A 24,443-nucleotide genomic window follows, 5' to 3' on the forward strand; every position below is an offset into this window, starting at 1 on the left:
CTGAAGTGTACATTAATAAAGAGTGACTTTGGACAAAATAGTTCTGAAGTGTACATTAATAAAGAGTGACTTTGGACAAAATAGTTCTTAAGTGTACATTAATAAAGAGTGACTTTGGACAAAATAGTTCTTAAGTGTACATTAATAAAGAGTGACTTTGGACAAAATAGTTCTTAAGTGTACATTAATAAAGAGTGACTTTGGACAAAATAGTTCTGAAGTGTACATTAATAAAGAGTGACTTCGGACAAAATAGTTCTGAAGAGTACATTAATAAAGAGTGACTTTGGACAAAATAGTTCTTAAGTGTACATTAATAAAGAGTGACTTTGGACAAAATAGTTCTTAAGTGTACATTAATAAAGAGTGACTTTGGACATTAATAGTTCTGAGGCAACAGCAGTTACACACAACGGGCAAAATTCAAAATTTCCTATCAACTGAAAATGTTTAATGTGTTCCGCACGTTCATTTGACCTTATGCAGTTGCGAGCGTCTTAAAACACTTACCAAAAACAAAGGGGAGGTGGTGGGACTGTTTTATCCTGGCAGTCACACTTGTCAGGCAACGTGGGTGTTGTGTATCCTAACGGATCTGGTTAAGTTCCAAAGATATAAAGCCATTGTCCTCATGTTAGGGTCGCAATAGATCACTCAATGCGCGCCCAGTCCTGATTTCTGCTCCAATGAACCAGATTATGTTGATGTTGGCATAACACATTTACTGATACTGTTACAATTTGCTAAAGTCGAATTCGGAAGCCTGGGCACAAAGGCATCTTTAGTGTAGCTATTAGGTGCTTCACTGTTGCACACAGGCGACCAGAGTTTATTTCCCAAGTAGGGAGGATTTTTATAAAGTATATGAGCCTTTCTGCTGGGATGTTGTATCCCTCTCAGCCAGGGTAGGCCCTGACAGGCACGGTCGATGCCCACCACCTGTACTAAATGATCTAAATTGTGACAATGTAACAATACCTATATAAAAATTTTAAAAACCATAAAACCTGTGCTCGCTCTATTGTGAAAATGGGGCTCGTTGATCTCAGAGGAAAAATAGCCAAAAACAAACCAAAAAATAGACCAACCCAGATCAGCCGACTGAGCAGAATTCTAGGTCAATCTCTCTGCAAAAACTGAAAAGTTATAGAGCAGGTGGTTAGATGGTGCCACGGACACTATCTAAGCAATGTTTGCATATATTCATGTACGACAAAACCTTCCTTACCAACATCAAAATTTGAAGCTTAAAGATAATTTGTTTCAACTTTAATTTCAGAAATGAAACGCTTATTTCAAACACTTCAAAGACAAATAATTTTTGACAGAAACAACAAAGACAGTTTTCACCAAAATTGTACACTGTTTATTTAGTAAACCTACTAGGTATAAGTCTTATGAAGAATAAAAACCAGCATGCCTCTATGAAACTTTCCAGAATTTGGACAAGTCTCAAACTTATAGGTAAATGATCTCATAAATTTCAGCGTAAACAGAAAGGTGTATAATCAAAGTGTAAAAATTTACAAAGGACAAAAGCTGTTCATCTCACTCCTGTACATCTGTTATCCGAAGACCCAGTGGGGTTAGTATTCGGGAAATGGGAAAGAATTAAAACATAAGCTTTGTGTAGAGACATGTGAAGTGTGAGTGTTTTGGTGGGCTCCAACTACACGAGAGAAAGATTCGGGTTCTTTGATAAATCTTGAACATGTCATGGACCAATACCACAAGGCATGAGTTCAAGTCTTTGCACTGTGACTAAAGACTGGTAATGTGCTAAGCTACAGTGCAGTTCTCCGATCATGTAAGTACAGTATTCACTGTCTTTTCCTCAACTTTTAAACCAAGAGAACTACACTTCCACATTTCAATCCTCTGTGAAAATATCATTATTGACAAAGTTCAGGAAAAAAAAACGATTAGAGTTCGGCTCATAATCAAAAGATTTTTGTCAAGCTAACTCACGAATATTTAAGTAGCAAAGCACATTTACAATGTTGAGAAATCTGTAGTAATCCACCTTCTAGACCATATCTAATCCCTTGGGTTTAACAAGTGGACTTGCTGAGATAATCTGTATCTATTTCTTTTTTATTCATCCGCAGGCTACTCCCAGAAAATACGAGCATCTAAGACGGCGGTAATGGTGATGGCGTAGGAGGCTACACAAACGTCTATGGCGGTGGTAGGCACGATGGCGTAGGTTACCAGGCGAAATAATACTGCAGCTCCTCCTCCTCCCTGCTGGCTTGGTCTGCTCCCTCATCCTCCTTCTTCTTGAGCTCTGGGGGCTTGGACCTGAACACCAGTCTCTTGCCCGTCTGAAAGGGAAATTATGACAAAATTTTATTTGACCCATGGGTAAAGTTTGGTGTCTGTGGCACCCTCCAGCGAAGGGCAACTATTCTATAAAGACTCTTGCTCTCTCTCCACTGAGCTCTTTGTTTCTTCCCCCCCCCCCCTCTCTCTCTCTATCTCTACTTTCAAGGGCATGCTTGTGCTCATATTTTAACATGTGTGTTTGTGTGATTAAGCGTATAAGTGTGAGTGTCAAAGAATGTGTATTTTTGATAGAATGCGCGAAGGTGTCAGTGGTAGCTTCTGTGTGTATGAGTGCGTGTGTGTTTGAGGGTGGGTGTGTGTGTGTGTGTGTGCATGTGTGTGTGGGTGTGTGTGTGTGTGCATGTACACACATTTGCGTGCCAGTCTATTTGTGTGGGTGTTTTTGTGTGCGTATGTTCTACCATACAAAAGAGTAATTTATCATTTTCCTCTCTGATTTTCAAAAAATTAGCTCAGCTCTTCTTTTCTTTACTTGCATAATCCTACCAATCATTAAATGACAGCCTCCTGGCCTCAGTGAGATGGACAGAGAAGAGATTTCCTCACCTGTTTCTTGGGCTCTGCCTTTGCTCTCTCCAGTGCTCGCCTCACCCGCTCCTCCTGGTGAATCCTCAGCTGCTCCATCTTCTCCTCCCTCATCTTCAACCTCCTCTCCTTGTCTTTGGCCTGGAAAAGGAATGAAAAAGAAAGAGTTTGATTTTGTGCTGTCAAAATTGTCCAAGAAGGCTTCCCATTGTTAAGGAGAAAAGTAGTAGTCTCAGACAGGGGACATCTTAGACGGTGTCATTTGTTCATTTGTTTGAGTAAAGAGAGCACATCGAACCAATAGCAGCCATTAAGTGCTGGGAAAAAGTAAGACAGGGGGGGGGGGGGGGAGTAAGAAGTGTTTTTTGTACAAGTGATTATCTTGGACAGGTGCCCGTTAGAGCAGTATTGACTGCATAAGTAAGAGTTCTATGGCATAAGCAACACAAATAGGTCATATGAGCGCCAGACTTTAATTAGGTGTTTCTAGACAGTATCATACAAATTAAAGAAGGACAGATATGGACAATAGATGTTTGATAGGAAAGAAGGAGGTAAACCTCTTCAGAACATCCGGAAACCGCCTACAAGACATTTGAGTTTTTTAGTTTTAGTAAGAGTTTTACGGCACTTGCAACACAATAACGTCATATAAGTGCCAAAGATTAGAGGTGTTACGAGAGAGTAACAAACACAAAAAAGAAGGAGGATAGATAAGGACGATAGATGTTTGATAGGAAAGAAGGAGCAAACCACACCAGAGCACCCGCCAACCACCCCGCACATTTGGGTTTGAGTGAAAAAAAGCACACCAACATAACAAGAGTCCTTTATTGCAGGGTAAAGGTCAAATAGACAGGCAGAAACAACAGAAGGAAAGCAAAGAAGTAGGACCTGCCAATGGTGCCCTCCAACCATCCATGAAAAAGAAAGAAAGAAGAGGTGCTATGACAACCACATACAGCATCAGAAAAATTGTATCGTCCATTGCAGTAGCAAAGCTGAACATACCACAACACTGAACTGCACTAAAGGGAGAATATTTATGAGCCACTGGACTCATGACATAAAGAGTAGCAAAAATAACAACAAAAACAAAACAATAACAACAACAACAACAACAACAACATCAAGACAACAGCAACAACAAAGACAATAAAGAACAACAACAACAACAACAACAAAGACAATAAACAATAACAACAACAACAACAACAACAGCAACAACAACAAAGACAACAACAATGACAACAACAACAACAACGCTGTCACCTTTTCTGCGGCCTCCACCTTGTCCTGTGGCATAGTTTCAATCATCTCAAACAATTCTTCTAACCTGTTCTCAATGTTGGTCAGCATCTGTAGTGTGCTGTCAACAGAAAGAAGCAACATAATTTAATTTCTTTAAAATGTAACAACTATTTTACTTTAGTTTTAGAATGATTTTCATGACACTTTCAATATAAATAGATGAAATCTGTGCCAAATATAAGAGGTGTTTATAGAGAGTAACATACAAAGGGGACAAAAAAAAGGAGGAAAGATAAAGACGACATTTGTTTGATAGGAAAGAAAGAGCGAACCACACCAGAGCACCCGCCAACCATCCACTTACAAACTTTGATGGCAACAGACTCATCATACCATAACAACTTCCAACAGCTATAAAATATTGATCCTTTTTTTCCTGATGATGTAAACTATTCTTTCATTAAAAATAGAACATGGAGGTATTTGAGACATGTTTTGAAAATGACAGACAAGAGTGTCCTATCAGACATGGTATGGAGATGAAATGGAGAAAGAAGAACAGATAGGCCAACTGGCAGTTATAGGTGTCAGATCGGGGATGAAGCAATCACCCACGGCCTGGGTGTATCAAAGCAAGAAGAAGTGGCCAGGGACAGACAAGCATGGTGTCAACCTCTCTCTGCCTGGTGCACCTTATGGTACAGAACAGGGAGAGAATAAGTAAGCCCTTCTGAGATAAGGATAACAATATTTGAGTTATTTAAGACTTTAATAACAAAAGAGATCTTCTTCAAAAACTACCACGGGTTAATTCATCCACCATGTGACTTTGAAGATGGGGGAGAAACTTGCATCTTTTCAGTGATGCTACCTCTCTGCATCACAAACTCAAGCTTTTTAATTAATTATAATTGTAGATACTCCTAAACCTTTCAACGATGCAACCTTTCCTGTTAAAAAAAAAGCTAAAAGTTCTGTAAAGAGGATGATTGACAGATGAAAACAGAAGATCTATTTTTTAAAAATAAAATTCCAATCACTAATCACTTCATCAGAAAACCTGGACTTTAACAATGAGGTACTTTGACTAGAGAGACAAGAGGACTTACATTACACATTCAAACCTCCACAGTTTGTTTTATCTTACTCACCTGATATTTGCTTCATTGTCACCTATACAATTTCGGTAGACGTCTTCCACCTTCTTGTTAAGTTCTGATAAATGCTGCTCTTGATCATCATCTGCCTTGAACTCTCCGTAGTTGAACATCCTTGAAGAAGAAAAAAGCAGCACAGCAGAATGTTATCTCATCGACTTATATCATAAGAAAAGCAACAGCTGCAAGCAGTTCAAAATTCTATCCCTGCCTTCAAACTCTGCTTGTCATAGAGAACATCCTTCATGCTTTTGTTCTCTCAAACCCCCAAAAACACTTTTCCATCCTTTAAAAGTTAAAAAGATTTAATTTTTTTTAAAACACAAAAACAGCTTTGGAAGGGGGTGGCGGAATGTGTCAAAAGTTTTGTATGGTTGGAACTTTCATTTAAAACGAGAAGTTGTAAAAAGGAAATCTGGCTCGTGTGAAAGAAAAAAAATAAAATTAACAATAATCTTCTATGAGCAGAAATTTGTATATTTGACAACCATTACACTGTTGCTGGTGATTATTTGACACAACTTTCAGAATCTGGTCAAAGATTTGCAATACATTTTTACATGAAAACAAAGATACCGTACTCACTTGGCTTTTATTTTTAGATCTGCTGCCTTTGCCTCCTCACTCTGTATCTGAGACTGTAGTTTGTCTATCTGTTCTTTCAGCGTCTTCGTTTCCTTCTCCCTGTAAGCATAAAAGAAAGAAAGAAAGAATAATTCATCCAGCATCATCATTGTCAGCAGTAATTACAGTTCTGCACAAGTGTCTGTCGTGTAACAGTCAGGCACTTCATCACACGCAGGAGACCTGGGTTCAATTCCTGAGTAAGGAACATTTTAATCAAGTATCTCTGCCTTTCAGCTGGGATGCTGTGTCCCGGGCCGTGACAGGCATGGTTGAAGTCCATTTCCTACACAATAATTCATGCAGAAACTTTCTATACTTCCCACTGTCCTACAATACAACTCTAGACACTTTACAATACCTTCTTTTTTTTCATAAGAATTTTTAGGCACTTGCAACGTAATAAGGTCATATAAGTGCCGAAGATTACAGGTATTACAAGGAAGTAACAAACGCAAAGAAGAAGGAGGGAAGATAAAGACGATAGGTGTTTGATAGGAATGACGGAAAAAACCACACCAGAGCACCCGCCAACGACCCACACAATATCTTCATCTCAACACAAAATACAAGTGAATTAACATGCATTGATTTGCTCTTTAGAATAATGTAAACACATAAGCAGTCATTCATACTATCACAGCACAGTCAACAGCAATATGCACATGGCATTAAGAACATGAGCACGAATAAGACCACTAACTATCAAGGCAGCATTTCGTAAGGTATGTATTTTTTAATTAATTATAAATTTTACCCTCGACTTTGTCTACATTGTGTCGATGAGCAGAAAAACAGCTATATTTTAACCCTATCCATAGGTTGTGTTTTGCTATCATATCCATACGACGTAGGGAACTTTGTGCCACCACTTTCAAAGAGGAAATTTACTAGTGAATCCAATCCGTACACATAGCATAGCAGTCTGTGAAAATGATTTTTTAGAAATACTGAAAGTTTCCAAGAGATCGTCGTACTAGAAGTATTCTAAAATGTGAAGAATACAACCCTGGGGTTAAATATTCTTAACATTTTGACATTAATAACTTTTAACTTTGCTGTCACAAAAGTGGCACATTAGACACAGGGTAAATCAGGGTACACAAAACAGTTACAATACAACAAAGACAAAGCTCAGGCACCAGAAGTCTCCCGAAAGACTCACATCTTGACTTTGGTCTGTTTGATGGTGTGCTTCATCTCCTCTAAAGCCTCCTCCGTCTCCTGGCTGTTCTGGATCAGCGACAAGTTCTGCTCCTCCAGCTCCGCGAAAATGTCCAGCAGCTGTTGTGGGTCGGTGAAGAACAGGTCCAGTTCCTGGAGACGGATAATAATGATAATGATAAAATAATAATAATTATTATTATTATTATTAGAGGAGGAGGAGGAGGAGGAGGAGGAGAAGAACAAGAAGAAGATTAATAATAGTCCAGCTCCTAGAGACAGATAATAATAATAATAATAATAATAATAATAATAGATTCAAATATTAGATTGCATTCATATAGCGCTCTATCCCATGCAAGTATAAGCTCTGAGCACCTAAACATCAATCACGACATGATCACTGAACGTAACACTACATTCACACAAGATAAAACATTTCACAGTCACAAGAAAACCAGTTCAACCACATAAAGAGGAACTTTCCCAACCATACATTGATTAATTCACCCATTGTGGAGAAGAAAAGCGGCTGTCTTTGACAACTGGAAGTCCAGGACAGTGTCACTGTCAAATTTATTTTTTTTAACATAAGGAGGAAAGTGGGGAGCTGTCATTTGTACAATGGTTATTGTAGACGAGTAAGTTCAACTGTACTTGTTTTTTGGTTGGGGTGGGGGGCGGGGGGGGGGGGTTAGGGGGGGGTTTGTTGCTTCTATTACAAGAATTACAAGCGTGGTCTAAGGTGTAGGTAGAATGGATAAATGAATAAATGAATATTACCTGATTTTTGCTCCCTCATAATCGGTTCTCTCTCTCTCTCTCTCTCTCTCTCTCTCTCTCTCTCTCTCTCTCTCTCTCTCTCTCTCTCTCTCTCTCTCTCCCAAAATAACAGCATACTCTTGAATTATACAGCAAAAGAGGTGCCCCCTACCCCCTGCCTCCCCCCCAAACCACAGTACCTCATCACTGTCCTCCATGTCAAGGAGCTCTGGCTTAGGCTCTCCTGTTTCGCTGTCCTCTTGCTTCGTTTTGCTGGAAGATAGAGAGAAAAAAGTAGCCTATGAGTTGCATTAGAAGTGCTAGCATCCTTATGAACAATTCTCCTAAAATATTTTGTAAGAAAGAAGAAGGGATGGGGGTTCACTATTCAGATCTAAAGATTTAATGGATATATTTCAAACAACAAGCAAAACGTACATATCTGAATTAGGTAAAAAGTACATCTGAATAGGGTAGGGATTCCTTTCTCTGCATAAATCAAATAACAATGATAGACAACCCAACAGAACAGCTAAATAAAGCAAAAAAGGCCTTTTAACGTTTTTACATCCTGCTGAAAAAGATCATATATAGATCACATTTTTATGGACATCATTGTTTGTAAACATCAACAAACTTGAAAATGAAAAATCCAACTTTTTTTTTCAGTGACAAGTTCGGCTGCTGGTTTTTCTTATTTTATGTGTGTCTGTAAAAAAAAAATATGTAATGCATCTCCTGTTTTTAAAAAAAATACATTTTCGAAGAGACAAATGAAGATCTTTGGAAATTTGTCTTGACATTTAAAGCCCTTGAGAAGAATTGAATATTTTGATCTCACTGGGAATATAGAAGTCAAAAGATTCACAGATACACATCACGAATAACTGTTTCAGATCCGGTGCTTGTTTAAAAGGAAGAAGTCTCCATGAAAATTCTGTAGAATCACAACTTTCACATCCGGAGTACAGTAATTTTGGCTGCAAGTAGGTGCATAATATATATGTGTGTATTGTGTATATATATATCTGTGTGTGTGTGTGTGTGCGCGTGTGTGTGTGTGAGTGTGCGTGTGTGTGTCTATGTGTGTAAGTGTGTGTATGTGTGTGTGTGTGGAAACCCTCTGGCATAAAATCTGTCATTCCCAGTATTCCTAACAGACAGTATAACTTCGCCTTTAAAGAACACAAACAGGCTAGAATGCTAGCAAATATTTTTTTTAAAAAAGCTTTTTAAAAAAGAGGCAATATTCCCCCCCCAAAAAAAAAAACAACCCCAGACCAGAGACTAAAAGCCAACAGCTGTAAGAAAAAAATCCTAATACCATGGCAGTGGTCAGGGCATTGGAACTTAGCATAAAAGCAATGTTCAAGCAAACATTTTAAATTTGAGCACCACATTATAACGTCAACAAATATGAAGAACACAGCCCTTGGCATGCAGCAGAACAAGCAAATCACAGCATGTTGCAGTGGCAAAGGGAAGAGAAAACTGCTATAAAAAAAATTTATTTTAACCCACATCACAAATAGAAATAGATACATTTAAGAGTCTCTGGCATCCCCCGGGGCAGGGCCACTGACTGTAGTGTCTTTAGGCCATTCCCAAAGGGGGGACATTTCTCGTTCAAGCATAGTAGAATTGTAAATGGGCTAACTCATGTCACGCTCATAACTGTGCCTGATCTACAACAGGGAACTGCTGCTTTTTCTTTCCTGATCCTTACTATTGTAATTTTCCTCTACTTCTTTTGTATGTTTGTCACTCTCTTGCGACCTGGTATTTTAAGGTGCCTTGATAGTCGAAGCAGACGTTGTGCTGTTGAAGCTAGAGAGGTGAGCAGTCTAAGTCTGATTCCCTGTAAAGACTTCTCTGTTGACACCCACCCCTTGGCGCTCATATGACCTTATGCAGTTGCGCCGTAAAACCCTCTACTATAAAAAAATTTTAAAAAGAGTCTCTGGGCTCCCAGAGCGTGTGAGGTCCCGGCAGTGTGTTGTTAGCCATACATTTCTTTTTATGATCTTCATTTACTATTTCTCTCAAATTTCCTTTTGTTTACCATTTCTATTAACATTCTGTGTTTACCGTTTCTCTCATTGTTTCTTGTTCACTGTTTCTCTTGTCGTCCTTTGTTTACCAGTTCTTCCTTTGCTTTTTGGGGATTTACCGTTTCTCTCATTGGTTTTTTTGTTTACTATTTCTGTCAAAGTTCTTTGTTGACCATTTCTCTCATTGTTTTTTTTTGTTTACTATTTCTGTCAAAGTTCTTTGTTGACCATTTCTCTTATTGTCTCTTCTTTACCATTCCTCTCAAAGTTTTTTTGTACTATTTCTTTGAATGTTTTATCTTTTCCATTTATCGCATTGTTCTATGTTGACAATTTCTCAGAATGTTCTTTGTTTATTGTTTCTCTCATAGTTCTCTGTTTATAATTTATTCAATTGTTCTTTGTTTACTTTTTCTTTCATTGTTGTTCATTACCATGCCTCTCACTGTTCATGGTTACGAACTTCAAAATATTCTCTTGAGAAAAGATGGATTAGTTTGTTTAAGAGGGTAGAAAAAAAGAGAGGAAACAGCATCAGGACTCGCAGGAACATAACTGGCCAGGTAAACTAAGGTTTGATTCTTAATGGGTGTCAAGAATTGACCAGCGTCTTTGATGTAGTGATAGGCACTTTGCCGAGACACGCAGAAGGTCTGAGTTTGATTACCGAGAAGGTAAATTATCAAGCATCCCAGTCGTTTGGCTGGGGTGTTGTATCCCTCTCAGTCTGGGTTGGTCCTGACGGGCAGGGTTGGAGCCTGTCTCCTATATAGTCTAAATTGTGTTGATGGGGGAATAAAATCCTTCATCTTCCTTTAAATAAAGAATTGGGAGATAACAAGTTTGAACAGCTGGTCAGTGCCACATTCTAGACGTACATAGCTGAAGGGCATCCATGAGGAGGGGTCTTGCTTTTCAACTTTTAAAAATGGAATTATATGATTAAGATATTTTTGCGTAGATCATTTACAAAGAGGGTGCATTTAACTACCTTTGACATTCAAAATTTCTCTTAATCCACAAATTTCAGAAGATTTATTTTGTTGAATGTGACCTTAAGAAGAACAGAAGACGAAGCAAAAAATAATAAAAAATCCAAATTAAGCAATAATCAACAGCAATGTAGCAACAACAGATTAAAATGAAACATCGGTGACAGATATGGTTGGGAAAGAAGAGAAATTTATAGAAAGAACAACAGCAACACTAAGAAAAGGAAAGAAGAGAATAGAGAATCATTTAGAGCAACTACTAAAGATGTAACATCAGTGTGATTAGAAAAACAAGCAGACAAGGCAAGACAGGGAAGTAATTGATCGCAGAAAGCGGGAGTTTCTAGCCCTTGACTTTGTTCAATCTGTTTGTATCTGCAGCAAAATTTGCTCTTGTTTAGCTGAAGAACAAATTTGTTTCGCAACAGAAATATTCACTGCTGTTCACAATCACTTGAACGTTACAACAATTTGTTTATATTGTTGTTTCGTTGCTACTGTTTTAACTTTTACAATGGAGAGCTGCTGTTGCATTCAGGTGCTGTTGCAACTGTTTAGTAAATGTTCCAAAAAACATTTAATTAAAGAGTTATATATCTTAAAATCTGTCCAAAAACAACCTTCCAAACTAAATAAAACAAAACAATAAACACCTTAGTGACCATCAAAAACAGTACTAGATACCCCATTCCACTCATTCCCCTCAAATCTAACAAGGAGAGTACCCACACTCAAGCATGTCTTTATAGATACAAACCTGTCCAGTTTTCTCTAAGTCCAAACTATGCTTTCCAAACATTTGCTATAGGGAAGTGAATAACTGAACTCCCTTTTTTTTCGTTATTTAGTTTTTCGTGTACATTTTGAAATCATAATTTGAGTAACCGAGAGTCATATTATGTTCCAAAGCAGTGGCACCAATTTTAGTATTTAGAGATTGACTTGAGTTCGCAAATTTCTCCAAAAATTGTGAAAATCAAGAATTCAAGTCAATCGAAAAAAACACAAAAAACAACACATATACAGTAATTATGCAACAGTTTACAAGTCAAATGCTTCTTAGAGCTCCAACCATTTGAAGTTCAACGACAGATGTTTTTCCTCTTCCTACAAACACAAGCTGTGATGGTGGTCATCCCCCCAGTCTGCCTGGGACAACTAAGGCTGGTCACTAAAGTGTTCAAAGAACCCAAGCAAGCAGAAAGCAACATAACCATATATTCACATCTCGTCCATAGCCATGGCTTGTTGAGTGGAGCTCAGCGTATTCAGCTCAATAAATAAATCATCCATTTTTGCGTCTATAGTCTTCTCACTCTGTGAGCTGGGGCTGAAATAGGAAATTCATTTCTGACATTCTACCGACAAAGTTGCCAGATGAAAACAGACTCAGTCATGAGGAACTTCTTATCTTATAGATTCAGCAGCAGTTTCCAAATTGTGATTCAGTCAGAAGGTGCATCAATCCATCTACCTTGTGCTTGTCAACCTGGGCGATATTAGTTGATTGCTTAAAAGGGTTTATAGTACAGAAGTAAAACCAAAGGAAGTTGCTGTATACAACAACAGTTATTGGGTGCAGATCTCGCAAAAATCAAAAGGAAAAAAGGAAAAAAAATAGGCCTTGTATGAAACACAGAGCGAAATATTTTAAAAGATGAGTGATTGTGTTAGTACACGCAAAATCAGAAAATTAAATTCCACAAATGTGTTCAGACGTGCAAATATCACAGCAGTAGTTAAAAATAAAAACAAAATTACATTACTCCGAGTTAGTAATTGTTAAAGGGTATTTCTGCAGACAGAGCAAGCAGGCAATTTGACAAAACTTACATATTATATCAGTTAATAAAAAATCCTTTACTTCCAACTTCATTACATGCAAAGGCGAAGCTGTCTTGAAATTGGCGAAACAATAAACAAACAAAAATTGTACTGTACCTTTTGCTGGGTGATGTTGTCCCTTTCTCTCCTTTACCTCCCGTTTTCTTCGTTGGTCGTCTGCCGCTGTTTATGCTACCCTTCTCTGATGCATCGGACCTTGAACCTGACTTGGAAGTCGGTGCCGCAGTCTCTTTAGTCTGTGATTTTTCTTCCCTTCGTTTTTCAAGAGCTTTCTGTCTTTCTTCTTGAACTTCCTGAATTGTAATGGGTAAAACTGTAAGACATTGTGACTACAACTGGGTCAAATCATCATCCATTCTCTCCAGGCGCTGTTAGCCCATGGAAAAAACTTTTTTTTTGTCTACCACACGATACACCTCTGTGAGTTATGTGCGTGTGTGTGTGGTGTGTGTGGGTGTCTGTGTGTATGTGTATGTTCTGTGAATGTGCGTGCATATGCGTGAGTGTGTGTGTGTGTGTGTGTGTGTGTGTGTGTGTGTGTGTGTGTGTGTGTGAGAGAGAGTGTGCATACATGTGTGTGAGTGTGTGGGTACGTACTCATATATCCAAAGCGAATCTGACACTGACTTTCTAAAGTTACCCAATCTGTCAAGACACCAGCACCCCATCCTGCCTCTCACCCTTCTTCTTCTTAACACTTTCCCTACCACAAGCCGCATTTTGCGGCTCGCGGACTTGGCCTCCCACAACCGAGAGCCGCAAAATACGGCTCGAGTGGCTCGCTATCTATTCCAATCCAGTAATGAAAAGATACAAAATTCTCAGCCGATCCACGATTTCAAAATAATAGAATAGGCTTCCTGTTAGCAGATACGAAAGAAAATATTGCACTGACAGACGATTTTTAGACATTTCAGTGCTTTTTTTGTCCCATTTGAAACATAAATATGAGGAAAAAAAGCGCTCCCCTGACTTCAGTATATGTCTCATACTTTCACTTCTATATTAGGTACAAATACATAACTTTCAGCATTTCTTTGCATTACTTGAGGCAACCTACCTGGGAAGTTTGAATGATGCTGTTGTTGCACTTTTTTAGTTATGACCTTTCAATGCTGGAAAATTGTTGATTTCATATGACATCTTTGATATTGCATAATCACTTTTAGAAACCCCAAAGTAATATAATTGGAATAAATCTTCAATATTGTATCGCCATCTAATAGATTATTTTTTAACCTTCAGTTTGATGGGCCATAAGATATGGTTTGTGTGTGTTTAGTCGGATGTTTTGACATTTTCCTTTGGCAGGTTGGGATGTAAAAATAGGTCAGGCCTTGGGCCAGTGGTGGATTTTGGCCTGGTAGGAAAAGAATTAATCTCTCCAAAAGTTTTTGTCTACCCATAACTAACTCTCTCTCTCTCTCTCTCTCTCTCTCTCTCTCTCTCTCTCTCTCTCTCTCTCTCTCTCTCTCTCTATCTCTCTCACACCCTCTCCCTCTCCCTCCTTCCCTCTCCCTCCTTCCCTCTCCCTCTCTCTCTCTCTCTCTCTCTGGTTGATGGCTTTGTTATAACGTGCAAAAGACGTGATGTGTGAGAAATTCTGTTTCATCAAGTTCTCCACCCTTTAGCTGGGATACTGTATCTTTCTCAGCCCTGGGTGGCCTTGACAGGCAGCCCACCTCCTAAATAAACAAATTGTTTCAACGGGGGAGAGGAGGGGGGGTTAAAACATTTTGTTGACAACCTGTTCAAATGTACTAGGCCAAGAATGCAAAATTTTATAAGAGAGAGAAAAAAATTGTCTCATTCTCTTAACAATATTGTGCCTACATTATGTTTTCTTTTTGCTTTTACCAACATTCAGAATTTTTATTTCAATAAAAATGATTCTTGACCATATGCAACCAATAGCACAGATTAAGAAACAGCAATTAAAATAAAATTTGAATTTTTGGACTTAGTTCATTTCAATAGCTGGCCAAAGATTGACAATGAGTCAACATACCTGTGGAATGAGAGACTCGAGGAATCCCCGGTACAACTGATACTCCTTGAGTGTGTCCTCGTACTTGGAGATCTCCGACTTGATGCCCATCATCTGTGCGTTGATTCTCTTGATCTCGTTGATCTTCTCCATCTTCTGCTTCGCTTCCGCCTCCGCACTGCACAGACAAACAGACGCAAAAAGTTATCTTTGAATTTGAATATCTAGAGTTTCTTCTGTTCTTTTTACAATTTTCAAATGAAAAATTTGGTTCATCTGGAGATAAAAATCTTGAAAAAGACAGAAAAACAATCTAAAAGTAAAATCCCAGAACCAATGTGTCTTTTCATTTTTTTCAAAATGTTTTTTCTTCAGTTCATTCTTTCAGTAAATTGACATTTGAAAAAACAAGAGATTTCAACATTATAATCATAAGAAAGAAGCTGCAATTATCTCAGATAGAGAAAACCAAACTTGGGCAATAAAGGTCGATCCATTTCAAAGACTTTTCTGGTGACTTTGAGGAAGATGATGTCAGCATTGAGAGACCACACAAATACAGTATCGAACTTGTCTGAGACGGCTATCCACTATTGAGGAGAAAAGTGGCTGTCTTAGACAATGTAGGTGGACATCTTACACAGGGTCAGTATAATGTAAAAAAAAAAAATGCGGGGTGGGTAAAACGGGAAGTGGCCTTTTTTTTTACTGGTGATTGTCTTGTACAGGTGGTCATTTGAGCAGGTTGGACTTTACTTACATTTTAATAGCTTCCACTGAGTTTTTGTCATTTTCTTTCAAGAACTCATCAAACATGGCTGCATCCTCCTCCAGGTATTGCTCTGCCAGCTCCAGCTTCTTCTCTTCTGCCTGTGCTATCTCTTCCAGTTTTCTCATCTCATCCCGCTTCACTCCGAGAGAATACTGTGAGTGATGACAAAAACAGTCTTGATATCGCCTGTTGACTGTACCCATGCCTAATATACGTCAAAGTAATTGATTGTATGGTACGGCATGGGGTATACTCCTAAACAATCTCCGAAAGCATTCAGGGACTAAATCTTCACACTCAAAGCAAGATTGGCAACAGTACTTCTTGTGGGTATAAGGCTACCAGACTCATAGTTATCAGGTTGCGGGTTCAGGGGTTTGAGGCTCAGCTCAGACCAATATTGTGTCCTCCAGAAAGGCACTTTACATGTATTTTCCTCACTTCACCCTGGTGTAAATGCAAACCCAGGCATAGACAGCAAAAGATCTTTCCAGTATGTTAGTGTTTTAGCGCCTGTAAAATGGCAATTTGCACTGTCTGCTTCCCAGGAAGTTGAGATCGTCTCAGAATGTTATCAGATCTGCAGGAATAATAAAGCTTGCGGTTGAACAGAAATTTGCACTATACAAATTTAATCCATTATCAATTATATAACACGTATGTGTCACGACACAGTGGAATCAGGCGCTCGTCAATTTTGGGGCATATAGAGTTATAGGTATCATCTTAATGCATGTCTATTTGCCTTGCTTTCGAAGAAAAAATAATCCATTTATCTTGGATACAGGTTGAGATATTGCCGATTGAAGGAGAAGGGGGTCACCTAGTTTCAAAGGTAAAATTAACGAGAAAATGGCAGTCCAAGTTTATTTACTTCCTTAGCTTGAGAGCCCATGGAAACTGAAAATTTACGTCTTTTATGCATTTAATCAACGTTGGTAAAATCCACACAGAAATGTGTTCTTTAATAGGCATGAAAAGTGTTGAGACAAAAAACAAAACTTTGATAACAATTCCCAAACCTGCAGAAAAATGCCAGTTTCTTCACTTTCATTATTTTGACGAGCGCCTGATTTCAACATGCTGCCTCAATGCATAAATTAATTCCACACAATACCTCAAGCATCTGCTGCGGCACATCATCAAAGTACAAATAGTTTAACCCTCAAAGATTTCAAGTAAGCAATTTTGGTCACCTACTGCTGATAGAAATGCCCACTAGAGTGGTGACTGTTTGAACTTGATAGAACCAGAGATTTACATTTCCAAATTGTATCTGAAAAGTGTAGCAGGAATTTGTAGTATGAAATATGTTTTGGATATAAAATTAAACTTGAAATGACATTCCATCACCCAATGACATTTTACAAAATGCAGAAAGTCCTAAAATCATTGAGAGTTAAGATACTTACCTGAACTAAAAACATTTCCCTTTTCTTTGCAATATATTCTGCTAGCGATTCTTTCTCAACATGCCGGTCTGTAGAGATGAGAAAATGCTGTATGAATGCAACAAAATTTTATTTTAACTTGATGCAGTATACATACATATATATATGAGTCACTCTCAAAAGCTAAGCATACCTGGTTTGCTTCTTTCGGCCCATTCATGAAAAACAAATGCTAATAAAAATCCTTAACGAGAAATCAGGCTTTTTTCAATCTCTCAATTAAAATATATCATATATACAAAAACGACAGAAGCAACTTAACTTCAAAATAATCAATATGGTTTGTATGGGGGGCATAGAATATTTACAATGAAAGAAAGCAACTTTCCCACACAAACAAATAAGAGTTTAGCCACATATCATAGTACATTCAAACACACACTAGAATATCACCCAATCTTATTCCACTTCATGCTGATTAAGTTGAAAATGTCAACGTATCGACCAGTACATTATTTCACCTACAATAATCTGATCAACTGGCTACCTCTAGTCACAGCGATGGTAAATTGAGGATCGTCTTTCACAGCAACTGCTTTATCGGTATCCTCCTCCTCCTCAGATTCAGATTCGGCTGGGTGGATCATTGCTGCTGTGCGAAAGTTGACCCTGGATGCATACGTTGTTTTCTCATGAACTTTCAAGTTTCTCTGTCTCAGTCGCTCCTGTGGATAGGAGGAAAAATGTCATTCATGAAACATACTCTATCTTAGCAGAGCAGTCTTGTGATTATAGTCAAACCTGCTCTAGTGGTCAACTATATAAGACAATCACCTGCACAAATGGCCATTTCCCATTTCCCCCTTGCATTTTTTACATTATTATGACACTGAGTAAGACGTCAGCCTGTCAAAGACAGCAACTTTTTCTTCGACAATAGTTGACCATCTTAGACAAGTTCAACTGAATATTACAGAGCTTAAGGTGTAGGCCAACCCCTACAATCCATAGATTGGCAACAACAACAGAAAAGAATATCGTCAGTGCTGCAAGACAACAATAAGTACCAAATTTGTTTGTTCCCTCAAGAAAGTGGGGTCAAACAGAGTTAAATACTTTTCTTGCAAAAGATGACAGTATCACAATGAAAAACATTTTTTTTAAACCCATAAGCAATTTTCTGTTGCAAACATTGGAAAATCTTTCAAGCATTACACATTCCAGGGAACAACAGAAATTGAGAAATTACTTTCATGTTGCCCAATTTTTGTAAGAACTTGGAGACAACCAAATACATTTGAATTATGAAACAGCAGAAGGTTCTGGGGAAATTTGTTAAAAGAGGTACGCACGGCGCACCGGCAGTGGAATTTTAGTTGCAGCGGGGGGTTCCCCGCCGGGCGCCTTATCACGTCGGGGTCACGGGGGTCAGCTCCCTGTCGCCGCTCTGTCTGGGCCGACCTAATTTTTGGTACTTTTCAACGTACAATTTAAGGTGTATCCTTGTATTTATGGTAATTCTCATTTAGTGCACCCAAAGCACGCATTTCTGCTCTTGAGACTCAAAAAAGAACAGACGTTGTAACTTGTCTGGTTATTTCGTTAGACCCGCTGGAGTCGGCATTGCTAAATTGTAATTTTTTTTGGACTAGCGTGAATGAAAAAAAATCAATATAAAAAAAAACGCATCGTCAAAATCTGTCGAACTTTTGGAACATGAATGACATAACATTGGTGCAGATACTCAAAAAAGATGGTATCTGCGCTTATAATAGAAGGCTGTAATTTTACAATTTTATCCATCGGGCACACAATTCGCTATGAAGTAATTCCTCCAAATAAAACTTTATGTGTCTAATATAATCGTGAATATTCGCATATTTTCTCGAAAGTTTATAAAAGTTACCATGAAGTTTCTCTATGAAAAGTACAAATCGATTTTAGTGCTAGAATACATCTTCAACGTAGATCTAATACACGAACAGTATCTGTTACACTCCAGAAATTCCTTACTTTTCTTAAAACGCTACGTCTAGGTTTTGTAAGTTGACTGAATAATAGGGATTGGGTTAAAAGAATAATTTCTAGCTTTCCAGGGATACTGAATCAGCACCAGACTCTTCCAGCTTTTTTTTTTCGTTTCTATGACCATTTGCAATAACTGACAATGTGACTGATTTCTTAACATTCATAATTGTGTCCGCGCATATTTCCTACACAAAAACTAAAAATGAATGTTTTAGCTGTCATTATTTTTATTCCATACAAGAAGTTTATCTCTACCCATGTATTTACACGGTTTTGTGGTTTTTTAAATCGCTTATATTATATCTTTTTAGTTGTATGCAGGCTGCCACAGACACAGCATGATTCATGAACAAACGCAGAGTAACTTTCTCTTGTTTAATAGTAAAATAAGAGCTAACGCTGATCGTCTTTAGTTAAAAAATGCAGATGTGCATCTTTCTTCTCTTACAACTTGACTATTACTACTCGCGCAGATTTAAGATTTCTCATGGTAAAAGACATGATATTCGTAGTCAGTTTAACACAGATTTTGGAGAGATCTGTCGAGCCTTTTTTAAATTAACAATCATTTATTCATAAGTTTGTAACTAAAATAGGACAAATTGGATACTCTACAAACACTTGTCTAGAACAAAAACTAAGGCACAGAAACTAACCATTCTAACGCAGAATAAATCTCAAGACATTGAGCTTTTAGTACATCCGCGTAATGGTTTGCTATGTGGGATGGGGAAGAAGTTATATCGTTTTAAACGTAGTCAAAAATGCGAACTTCCTGACCAACACCGGCAAAGTCGCTTCAGGGCTCATAAACCCCGTGACCCCGAGCCGGGGAGCTCCGGTGGGCTGCTGAGTCACGCGAACTAAAAGTAACAGAATCGGGCGAAAAGTGACGCCGTGTACGATATAAGGAAAATATTGAGAATAAGAAACAAACAAACTCCACACAGACAGAAATGATTATCCAGAGGATCAACAATAGCATTCAATGGCTGAAGGCTATGAAGATATTACTGAGATGGCTAAAGCCTACAAGTGCATACTCAGCTATCTTGGACAACTCAAACTACGCCTACAGAAAAGCAGTAAAAAGAAAACCTACTTTGTTCATCAATTTTCCGTTTCTTTGTCTAAATTGTCAAAGCAAAAGATTGAAATGTCTGGTCAGTACAAAGGTGGCATTATCATTACAGGCAACAAGAGATCAAATGATCAGCTTGTTTAGGAGGACAGGACAATAGGGCCCTTGCCACGTTTTCTGTAACTGCCACTGTGCACTCACTTGCTTCTTCCGTTGCCTCTCTTTGTCTCTGAGAAGAAATATATCACTGTCTGGAGGCATTTTGAATGGGTTTCCTTTCGGGACAATTTCATCTGTCAAAACAAAAAAAAGAGAAATGAAAGTTCGTGAAAGACAATCAAAGTAGTGAAAAAAAAACAACTACCAAATACTTCTCAAGATGTAAGAATTTCTCTTAAATATAAAATAAGTAGCGCCTACAACTGACACCTAAATTGTAATGCTTAAGCTCTATGTTAAATGCACAAAGAACATAAGTTCAATTCCCATACAAGGAGGAGGAATTTTAGCCCCATCTTTATGCTTGAATGCAGTATCCTAAATAGCCAAGGTTATAGGCCTCGGAGGGCAGGGTTGAAGCAACCCACTTCTTTTTAGAACTAAATTGTGTTGATTGGGATGTAACAATTTTACAACATACAGACTACTGACTATGCAAGTCATGAAATGAAAAAAATATATTGCCAGTGCAATTTGAAAAGACCCTGCCTGGGAGCTCGGCCCATTAGAAGGCAGGGGGGGGGGGGGGGGAAGAAGAAAAACTGAAAATTCATGGCCTTGTTAAAACTTTCAAGGGCTCCAGTCACAAAATTATACTGCTCACCTGTCCTCATAGAATGGGCACTTGACCCTGACTTTGCTGAATTTGGAAAGGTCACCCGACCAGACTGGCGTGATGCATTTTCTTGACCTTCACAGAACATATACATTATGAAAATCAAACAGAGAGTCACAACTTTTGTTTTACATTATACCATGTGACTGAACTAAGAAAAATACCAGATTTGCAACACAGTGAATATTAAAATCGATTTTACATTATACTTAGAGACTGAAATAAGAACAAATTGCAACACCATTAATGTTAAAATCAATACAAAGTTGAGCTAGGCATAATGCACCTTTTTAATTACAGAACAAATTAAGTGGGGGGCGGGGCTACACCCCCAAAGTCCCAATTCGGCTCAAACTTGTGGAATTTGTGTAGTAGGCATTTTTAGCTTCCTCTGCCTCTCCTTCAACTATTTCATGGCATAAAAACCCCTAAAAGCCTTATTTTTTCCCATACCGGGCATACTTGTCACCACCATTTCCTCATAAAGTCAATATTTTATTTTCCTTTATTGGTCGTTTTCTCGAAACGCAATTTTTCTCTGTGGTTTTTTGAAAAACTCAACCATTTTTCATCCAATTTTCACAGAATGAAGAGAAGATGTAATTCTAAAAATTTGTCAATTGAATTTTTGATATAATATGGAATAGATTTTTTTGGGTGGTGTCCGGAGTGTGGATTTTTACAGATTTTTTGCAAACTTGAATACTTGGATACTAGATCTACCTCAGGAAAAAATTCATTACAAATTTTCTGATTCGTTTTGGAAAAAAACAACAGACAATTTTCAGATTTAATGTTTGCTAACATGCATGCAAAAAAACAATCAATTTCCATGAAAGATAAGTAATACATGTCAACAAAACCCAATATGGCCGTATCAATGGAAAATAATTTTTTTTTCAAATTTGATTGCGGATTTTAAAACTCCTTACCATGCTAGTTATATGTGCGAAATTTGGTAAAATTTGGTCTACTTATAAGTGAGATAGCCTTCAGGTGTAGCGCCCCCCCCCCCCCCTTCCTCCTTTAAGTACTTTTTCTTGTATATTAATGAATACTGACAATAAAAGAAGCAAAGTGAATATGAATGAAATCGACTGACCAAAAGGTTTCAATTGATAACCTAACTTTCAAATAAAATCAGTACTGTAGAAAATAATTAAATGTTTATTTTTTTTACACCAAATAACGCAACATACTTTAGCAACTTACGTGATTTCTTCCCTGACAGATCTGAGGCTTCTGGCGTAGCAACGTGTGACTGGGGCTGAGATGTGTCAGCCATGATGGAAATCTTGTCAGGTAGATATATGGAAAGAGAGGTAGCGAAAAAAAGTGTAAAAATCCATCAAAATACAAAAAATGAAAATAAGACTACTTTGAGATATATTTAAAAAACTACTTGGAACAGCAGCACTACAAGCAACACCACTTAATCATATATATCTTGTGGAAAGTCATAGATCTTATATAACCCGTGTAAGGTTCACAATCAAATTAAACAGAGGACCAATAAGCATGAACCTTTAAGGCTTGTACATTCCAATCAATGTAAAGAGAATATATACAGTTAGTATCCAAGAGCTATAATTATTTGACATATATGGCGATTGCAGGAAATGCAAACGTAGGATACAATTACACACAGGCTCAAGGAGTGTGCAAATTTGTTTCCCAGTTTTAAAGTAAAAGTTTGATACATATTAAGTAACTAATTGTATCTAATATATCTTAATAACAAACAATAGGCCTAGACAAAGTCAAAAGAAAATTATTCTCCTTTTTCTACCCTTTATTAATGGTAGCAAAAATAAGTAGCTGCTAAAATGGTATCAGCAGCAGGTTTTTTATGATATGTCCCTTAGAATAATAAATGGCCCTATGCATATATTTACTTTAAAACTACGAAGTGTATACAGACCCGGTAACCGGGAACAAAGTCCCGAAGTATACAGACCCGGAAGGGGAATTCTTTTGTGATTGCGGAAAGTTTCAGCGCCCAGACCCGGTTGTGTGTGGGGGTGTGTGTGTGTGTGAGAGTGGATGTGAGTGTGTGTGTGAGAGAGAGAGAGAGAGAGAGAGAGACAGAGAGAGAGAGAGAGAGAGAGAGAGAGAGAGAGAGAGAGAGAGAGAGAGAGCGAGAGAGAGAGAGAGAGAGAGAGAGAGAGAGAGAAAGAGAGAGAAGGAGAGAGAAAGAGAGAGAGAGCAGGGGGAAGTGCTAGCAAAATGTATGACATGCCCCAGTTGGCAGGAGGGAACGAGAGAGAGTGGGAAATAGAATCTAGAGTCTAGGTGGGGAGAAAGAAAGACAGAGACAAACAAAGAAAAAGAGAATGTGAGCGATACACAGAGAGAGAGAGAGAGAGAGAGAGAGAGAGAGAGAGAGAGAGAGAGAGAGAGAGAGAGAGAGAGAAGGGGGGGGGGGGGGCAGAGAAATAGAGAGGGTGACTGCTCGATTGAAATTATGACATTGCTCTTTTCTTCAAATTGTGATTCCTCCAACTCCAAAATGGAGGAAAAACGATCATTCATCGAAAAAACATCCGCAATCTTCATTTAGATCTAGAATCTAGATCTAGATCTAGATCTAGGCTAGCCTTGAAACTAGATGAATGATTTATGTCTGTATTCTAGATCTAGAATCTAGACCTAGGCCACAGATCTTCTAGAATCTCTAGAAGAACCTATATTTAGATCTAGGTCTACCCTGAGCCAAGTGGGCGCTGAAACCTTCCGAAATCACAAAAGAGTTCCCCTACTGGATCTGTATACTTTGTGACTTTGTTCCCGGTTACCGGGTCTGTATACACTCCCTTAAAACTATTGCAAGCCCCCCCCCCCCCCCCCCCATCCCTACCTAAAAGTGAAAAATCAACAACTTCCCTTGGCCTCAAAACCGCCTACCCTCTTCATTTTGCCTCAATAAAAATATGTCTGTTAAGAAGATAAAATATCAGAATCATATTAGGGCCAGAAATACAAAAAGGGATTCAAAATGGCTATGACATATGATGTAATTCAATAGGAATAGAAAAAGCCGGTTTGTGATTATCAGCTGTTGCTTTGTCACACTTTGTGTCATAGGTGCACGACAGTCTTGTCACCTCTCCCACCTCTTGTAAAATTGATTGCTCTCAGATGTATAATGATGTAGATCTAGATCTACTGAATGAATAATAATAGATCTAGATCTAGATCTTGATCTAGTGCACAAAAAAAAGTATTCCCGGCAGGTGGTCTGCTAGGCTAATCTTCAATTTTACCTCCAGATGTAGTAGTATTCGTCAAGTAAGTATAGATCTAGATCTAGATCTAGATCTAGATCTAGATTAGATCTAGATCTAGATTCTAGATCTAGAATCTATGTGACTGTTTTCTGCGCATTAATGTCAGTTAAATTTGGGCTAAGAGGATAAAAAAAGACCTTGGTAATAGAGTTCGACACATGTAAATCTGGCTGCTAAGTCTCTGTAAGCATATAAGGGATCAAACAATACCTTCTTCTATATTCAGTTCAGAAACAAAGCTGCATCGGCGTATGCAGTTGAGATCGAAGAAGACTTTACCGGAAGTAGACAGTACTGAACACAACAAGCTTGAGGTCATCATCATGGCAACAAAAGGGAAATCAC

General features: G+C 38.1%; 1 protein-coding gene across 2 annotated transcripts; it reads right to left on the bottom strand.

Moving 5' to 3' along the window:
- Positions 1–1,343: 1,343 nt before the first annotated feature.
- LOC101850599 (cilia- and flagella-associated protein 100) lies at positions 1,344–24,417 on the bottom strand. Of its 2 annotated transcripts, XM_005108065.3 has the most exons (17): positions 24,309–24,417; positions 22,024–22,105; positions 20,800–20,886; positions 20,178–20,269; positions 17,415–17,592; positions 16,889–16,956; positions 15,465–15,628; positions 14,726–14,882; positions 12,814–13,010; positions 12,098–12,202; positions 8,030–8,102; positions 7,069–7,220; positions 5,865–5,963; positions 5,274–5,393; positions 4,144–4,240; positions 2,893–3,012; positions 1,344–2,324 (listed from the first exon to the last, which is right to left on the bottom strand). In XM_005108065.3, exons 2-17 carry the CDS (start codon positions 22,094–22,096, stop codon positions 2,208–2,210), a joined length of 1,899 nt encoding a protein of 632 aa, XP_005108122.1. In that variant the 5' UTR covers positions 22,097–22,105; positions 24,309–24,417; the 3' UTR covers positions 1,344–2,207. The 2 variants fall into 2 exon arrangements, with proteins under 2 accessions (XP_005108122.1, XP_012943356.1); XM_013087902.2 differs by lacking the exon at positions 12,098–12,202.
- Positions 24,418–24,443: the final 26 nt, after the last annotated feature.

Source organism: Aplysia californica, unplaced genomic scaffold (genome assembly GCF_000002075.1).
Source record: "Aplysia californica isolate F4 #8 unplaced genomic scaffold, AplCal3.0 scaffold00657, whole genome shotgun sequence".
Classification (NCBI taxonomy): domain Eukaryota; kingdom Metazoa; phylum Mollusca; class Gastropoda; order Aplysiida; family Aplysiidae; genus Aplysia; species Aplysia californica.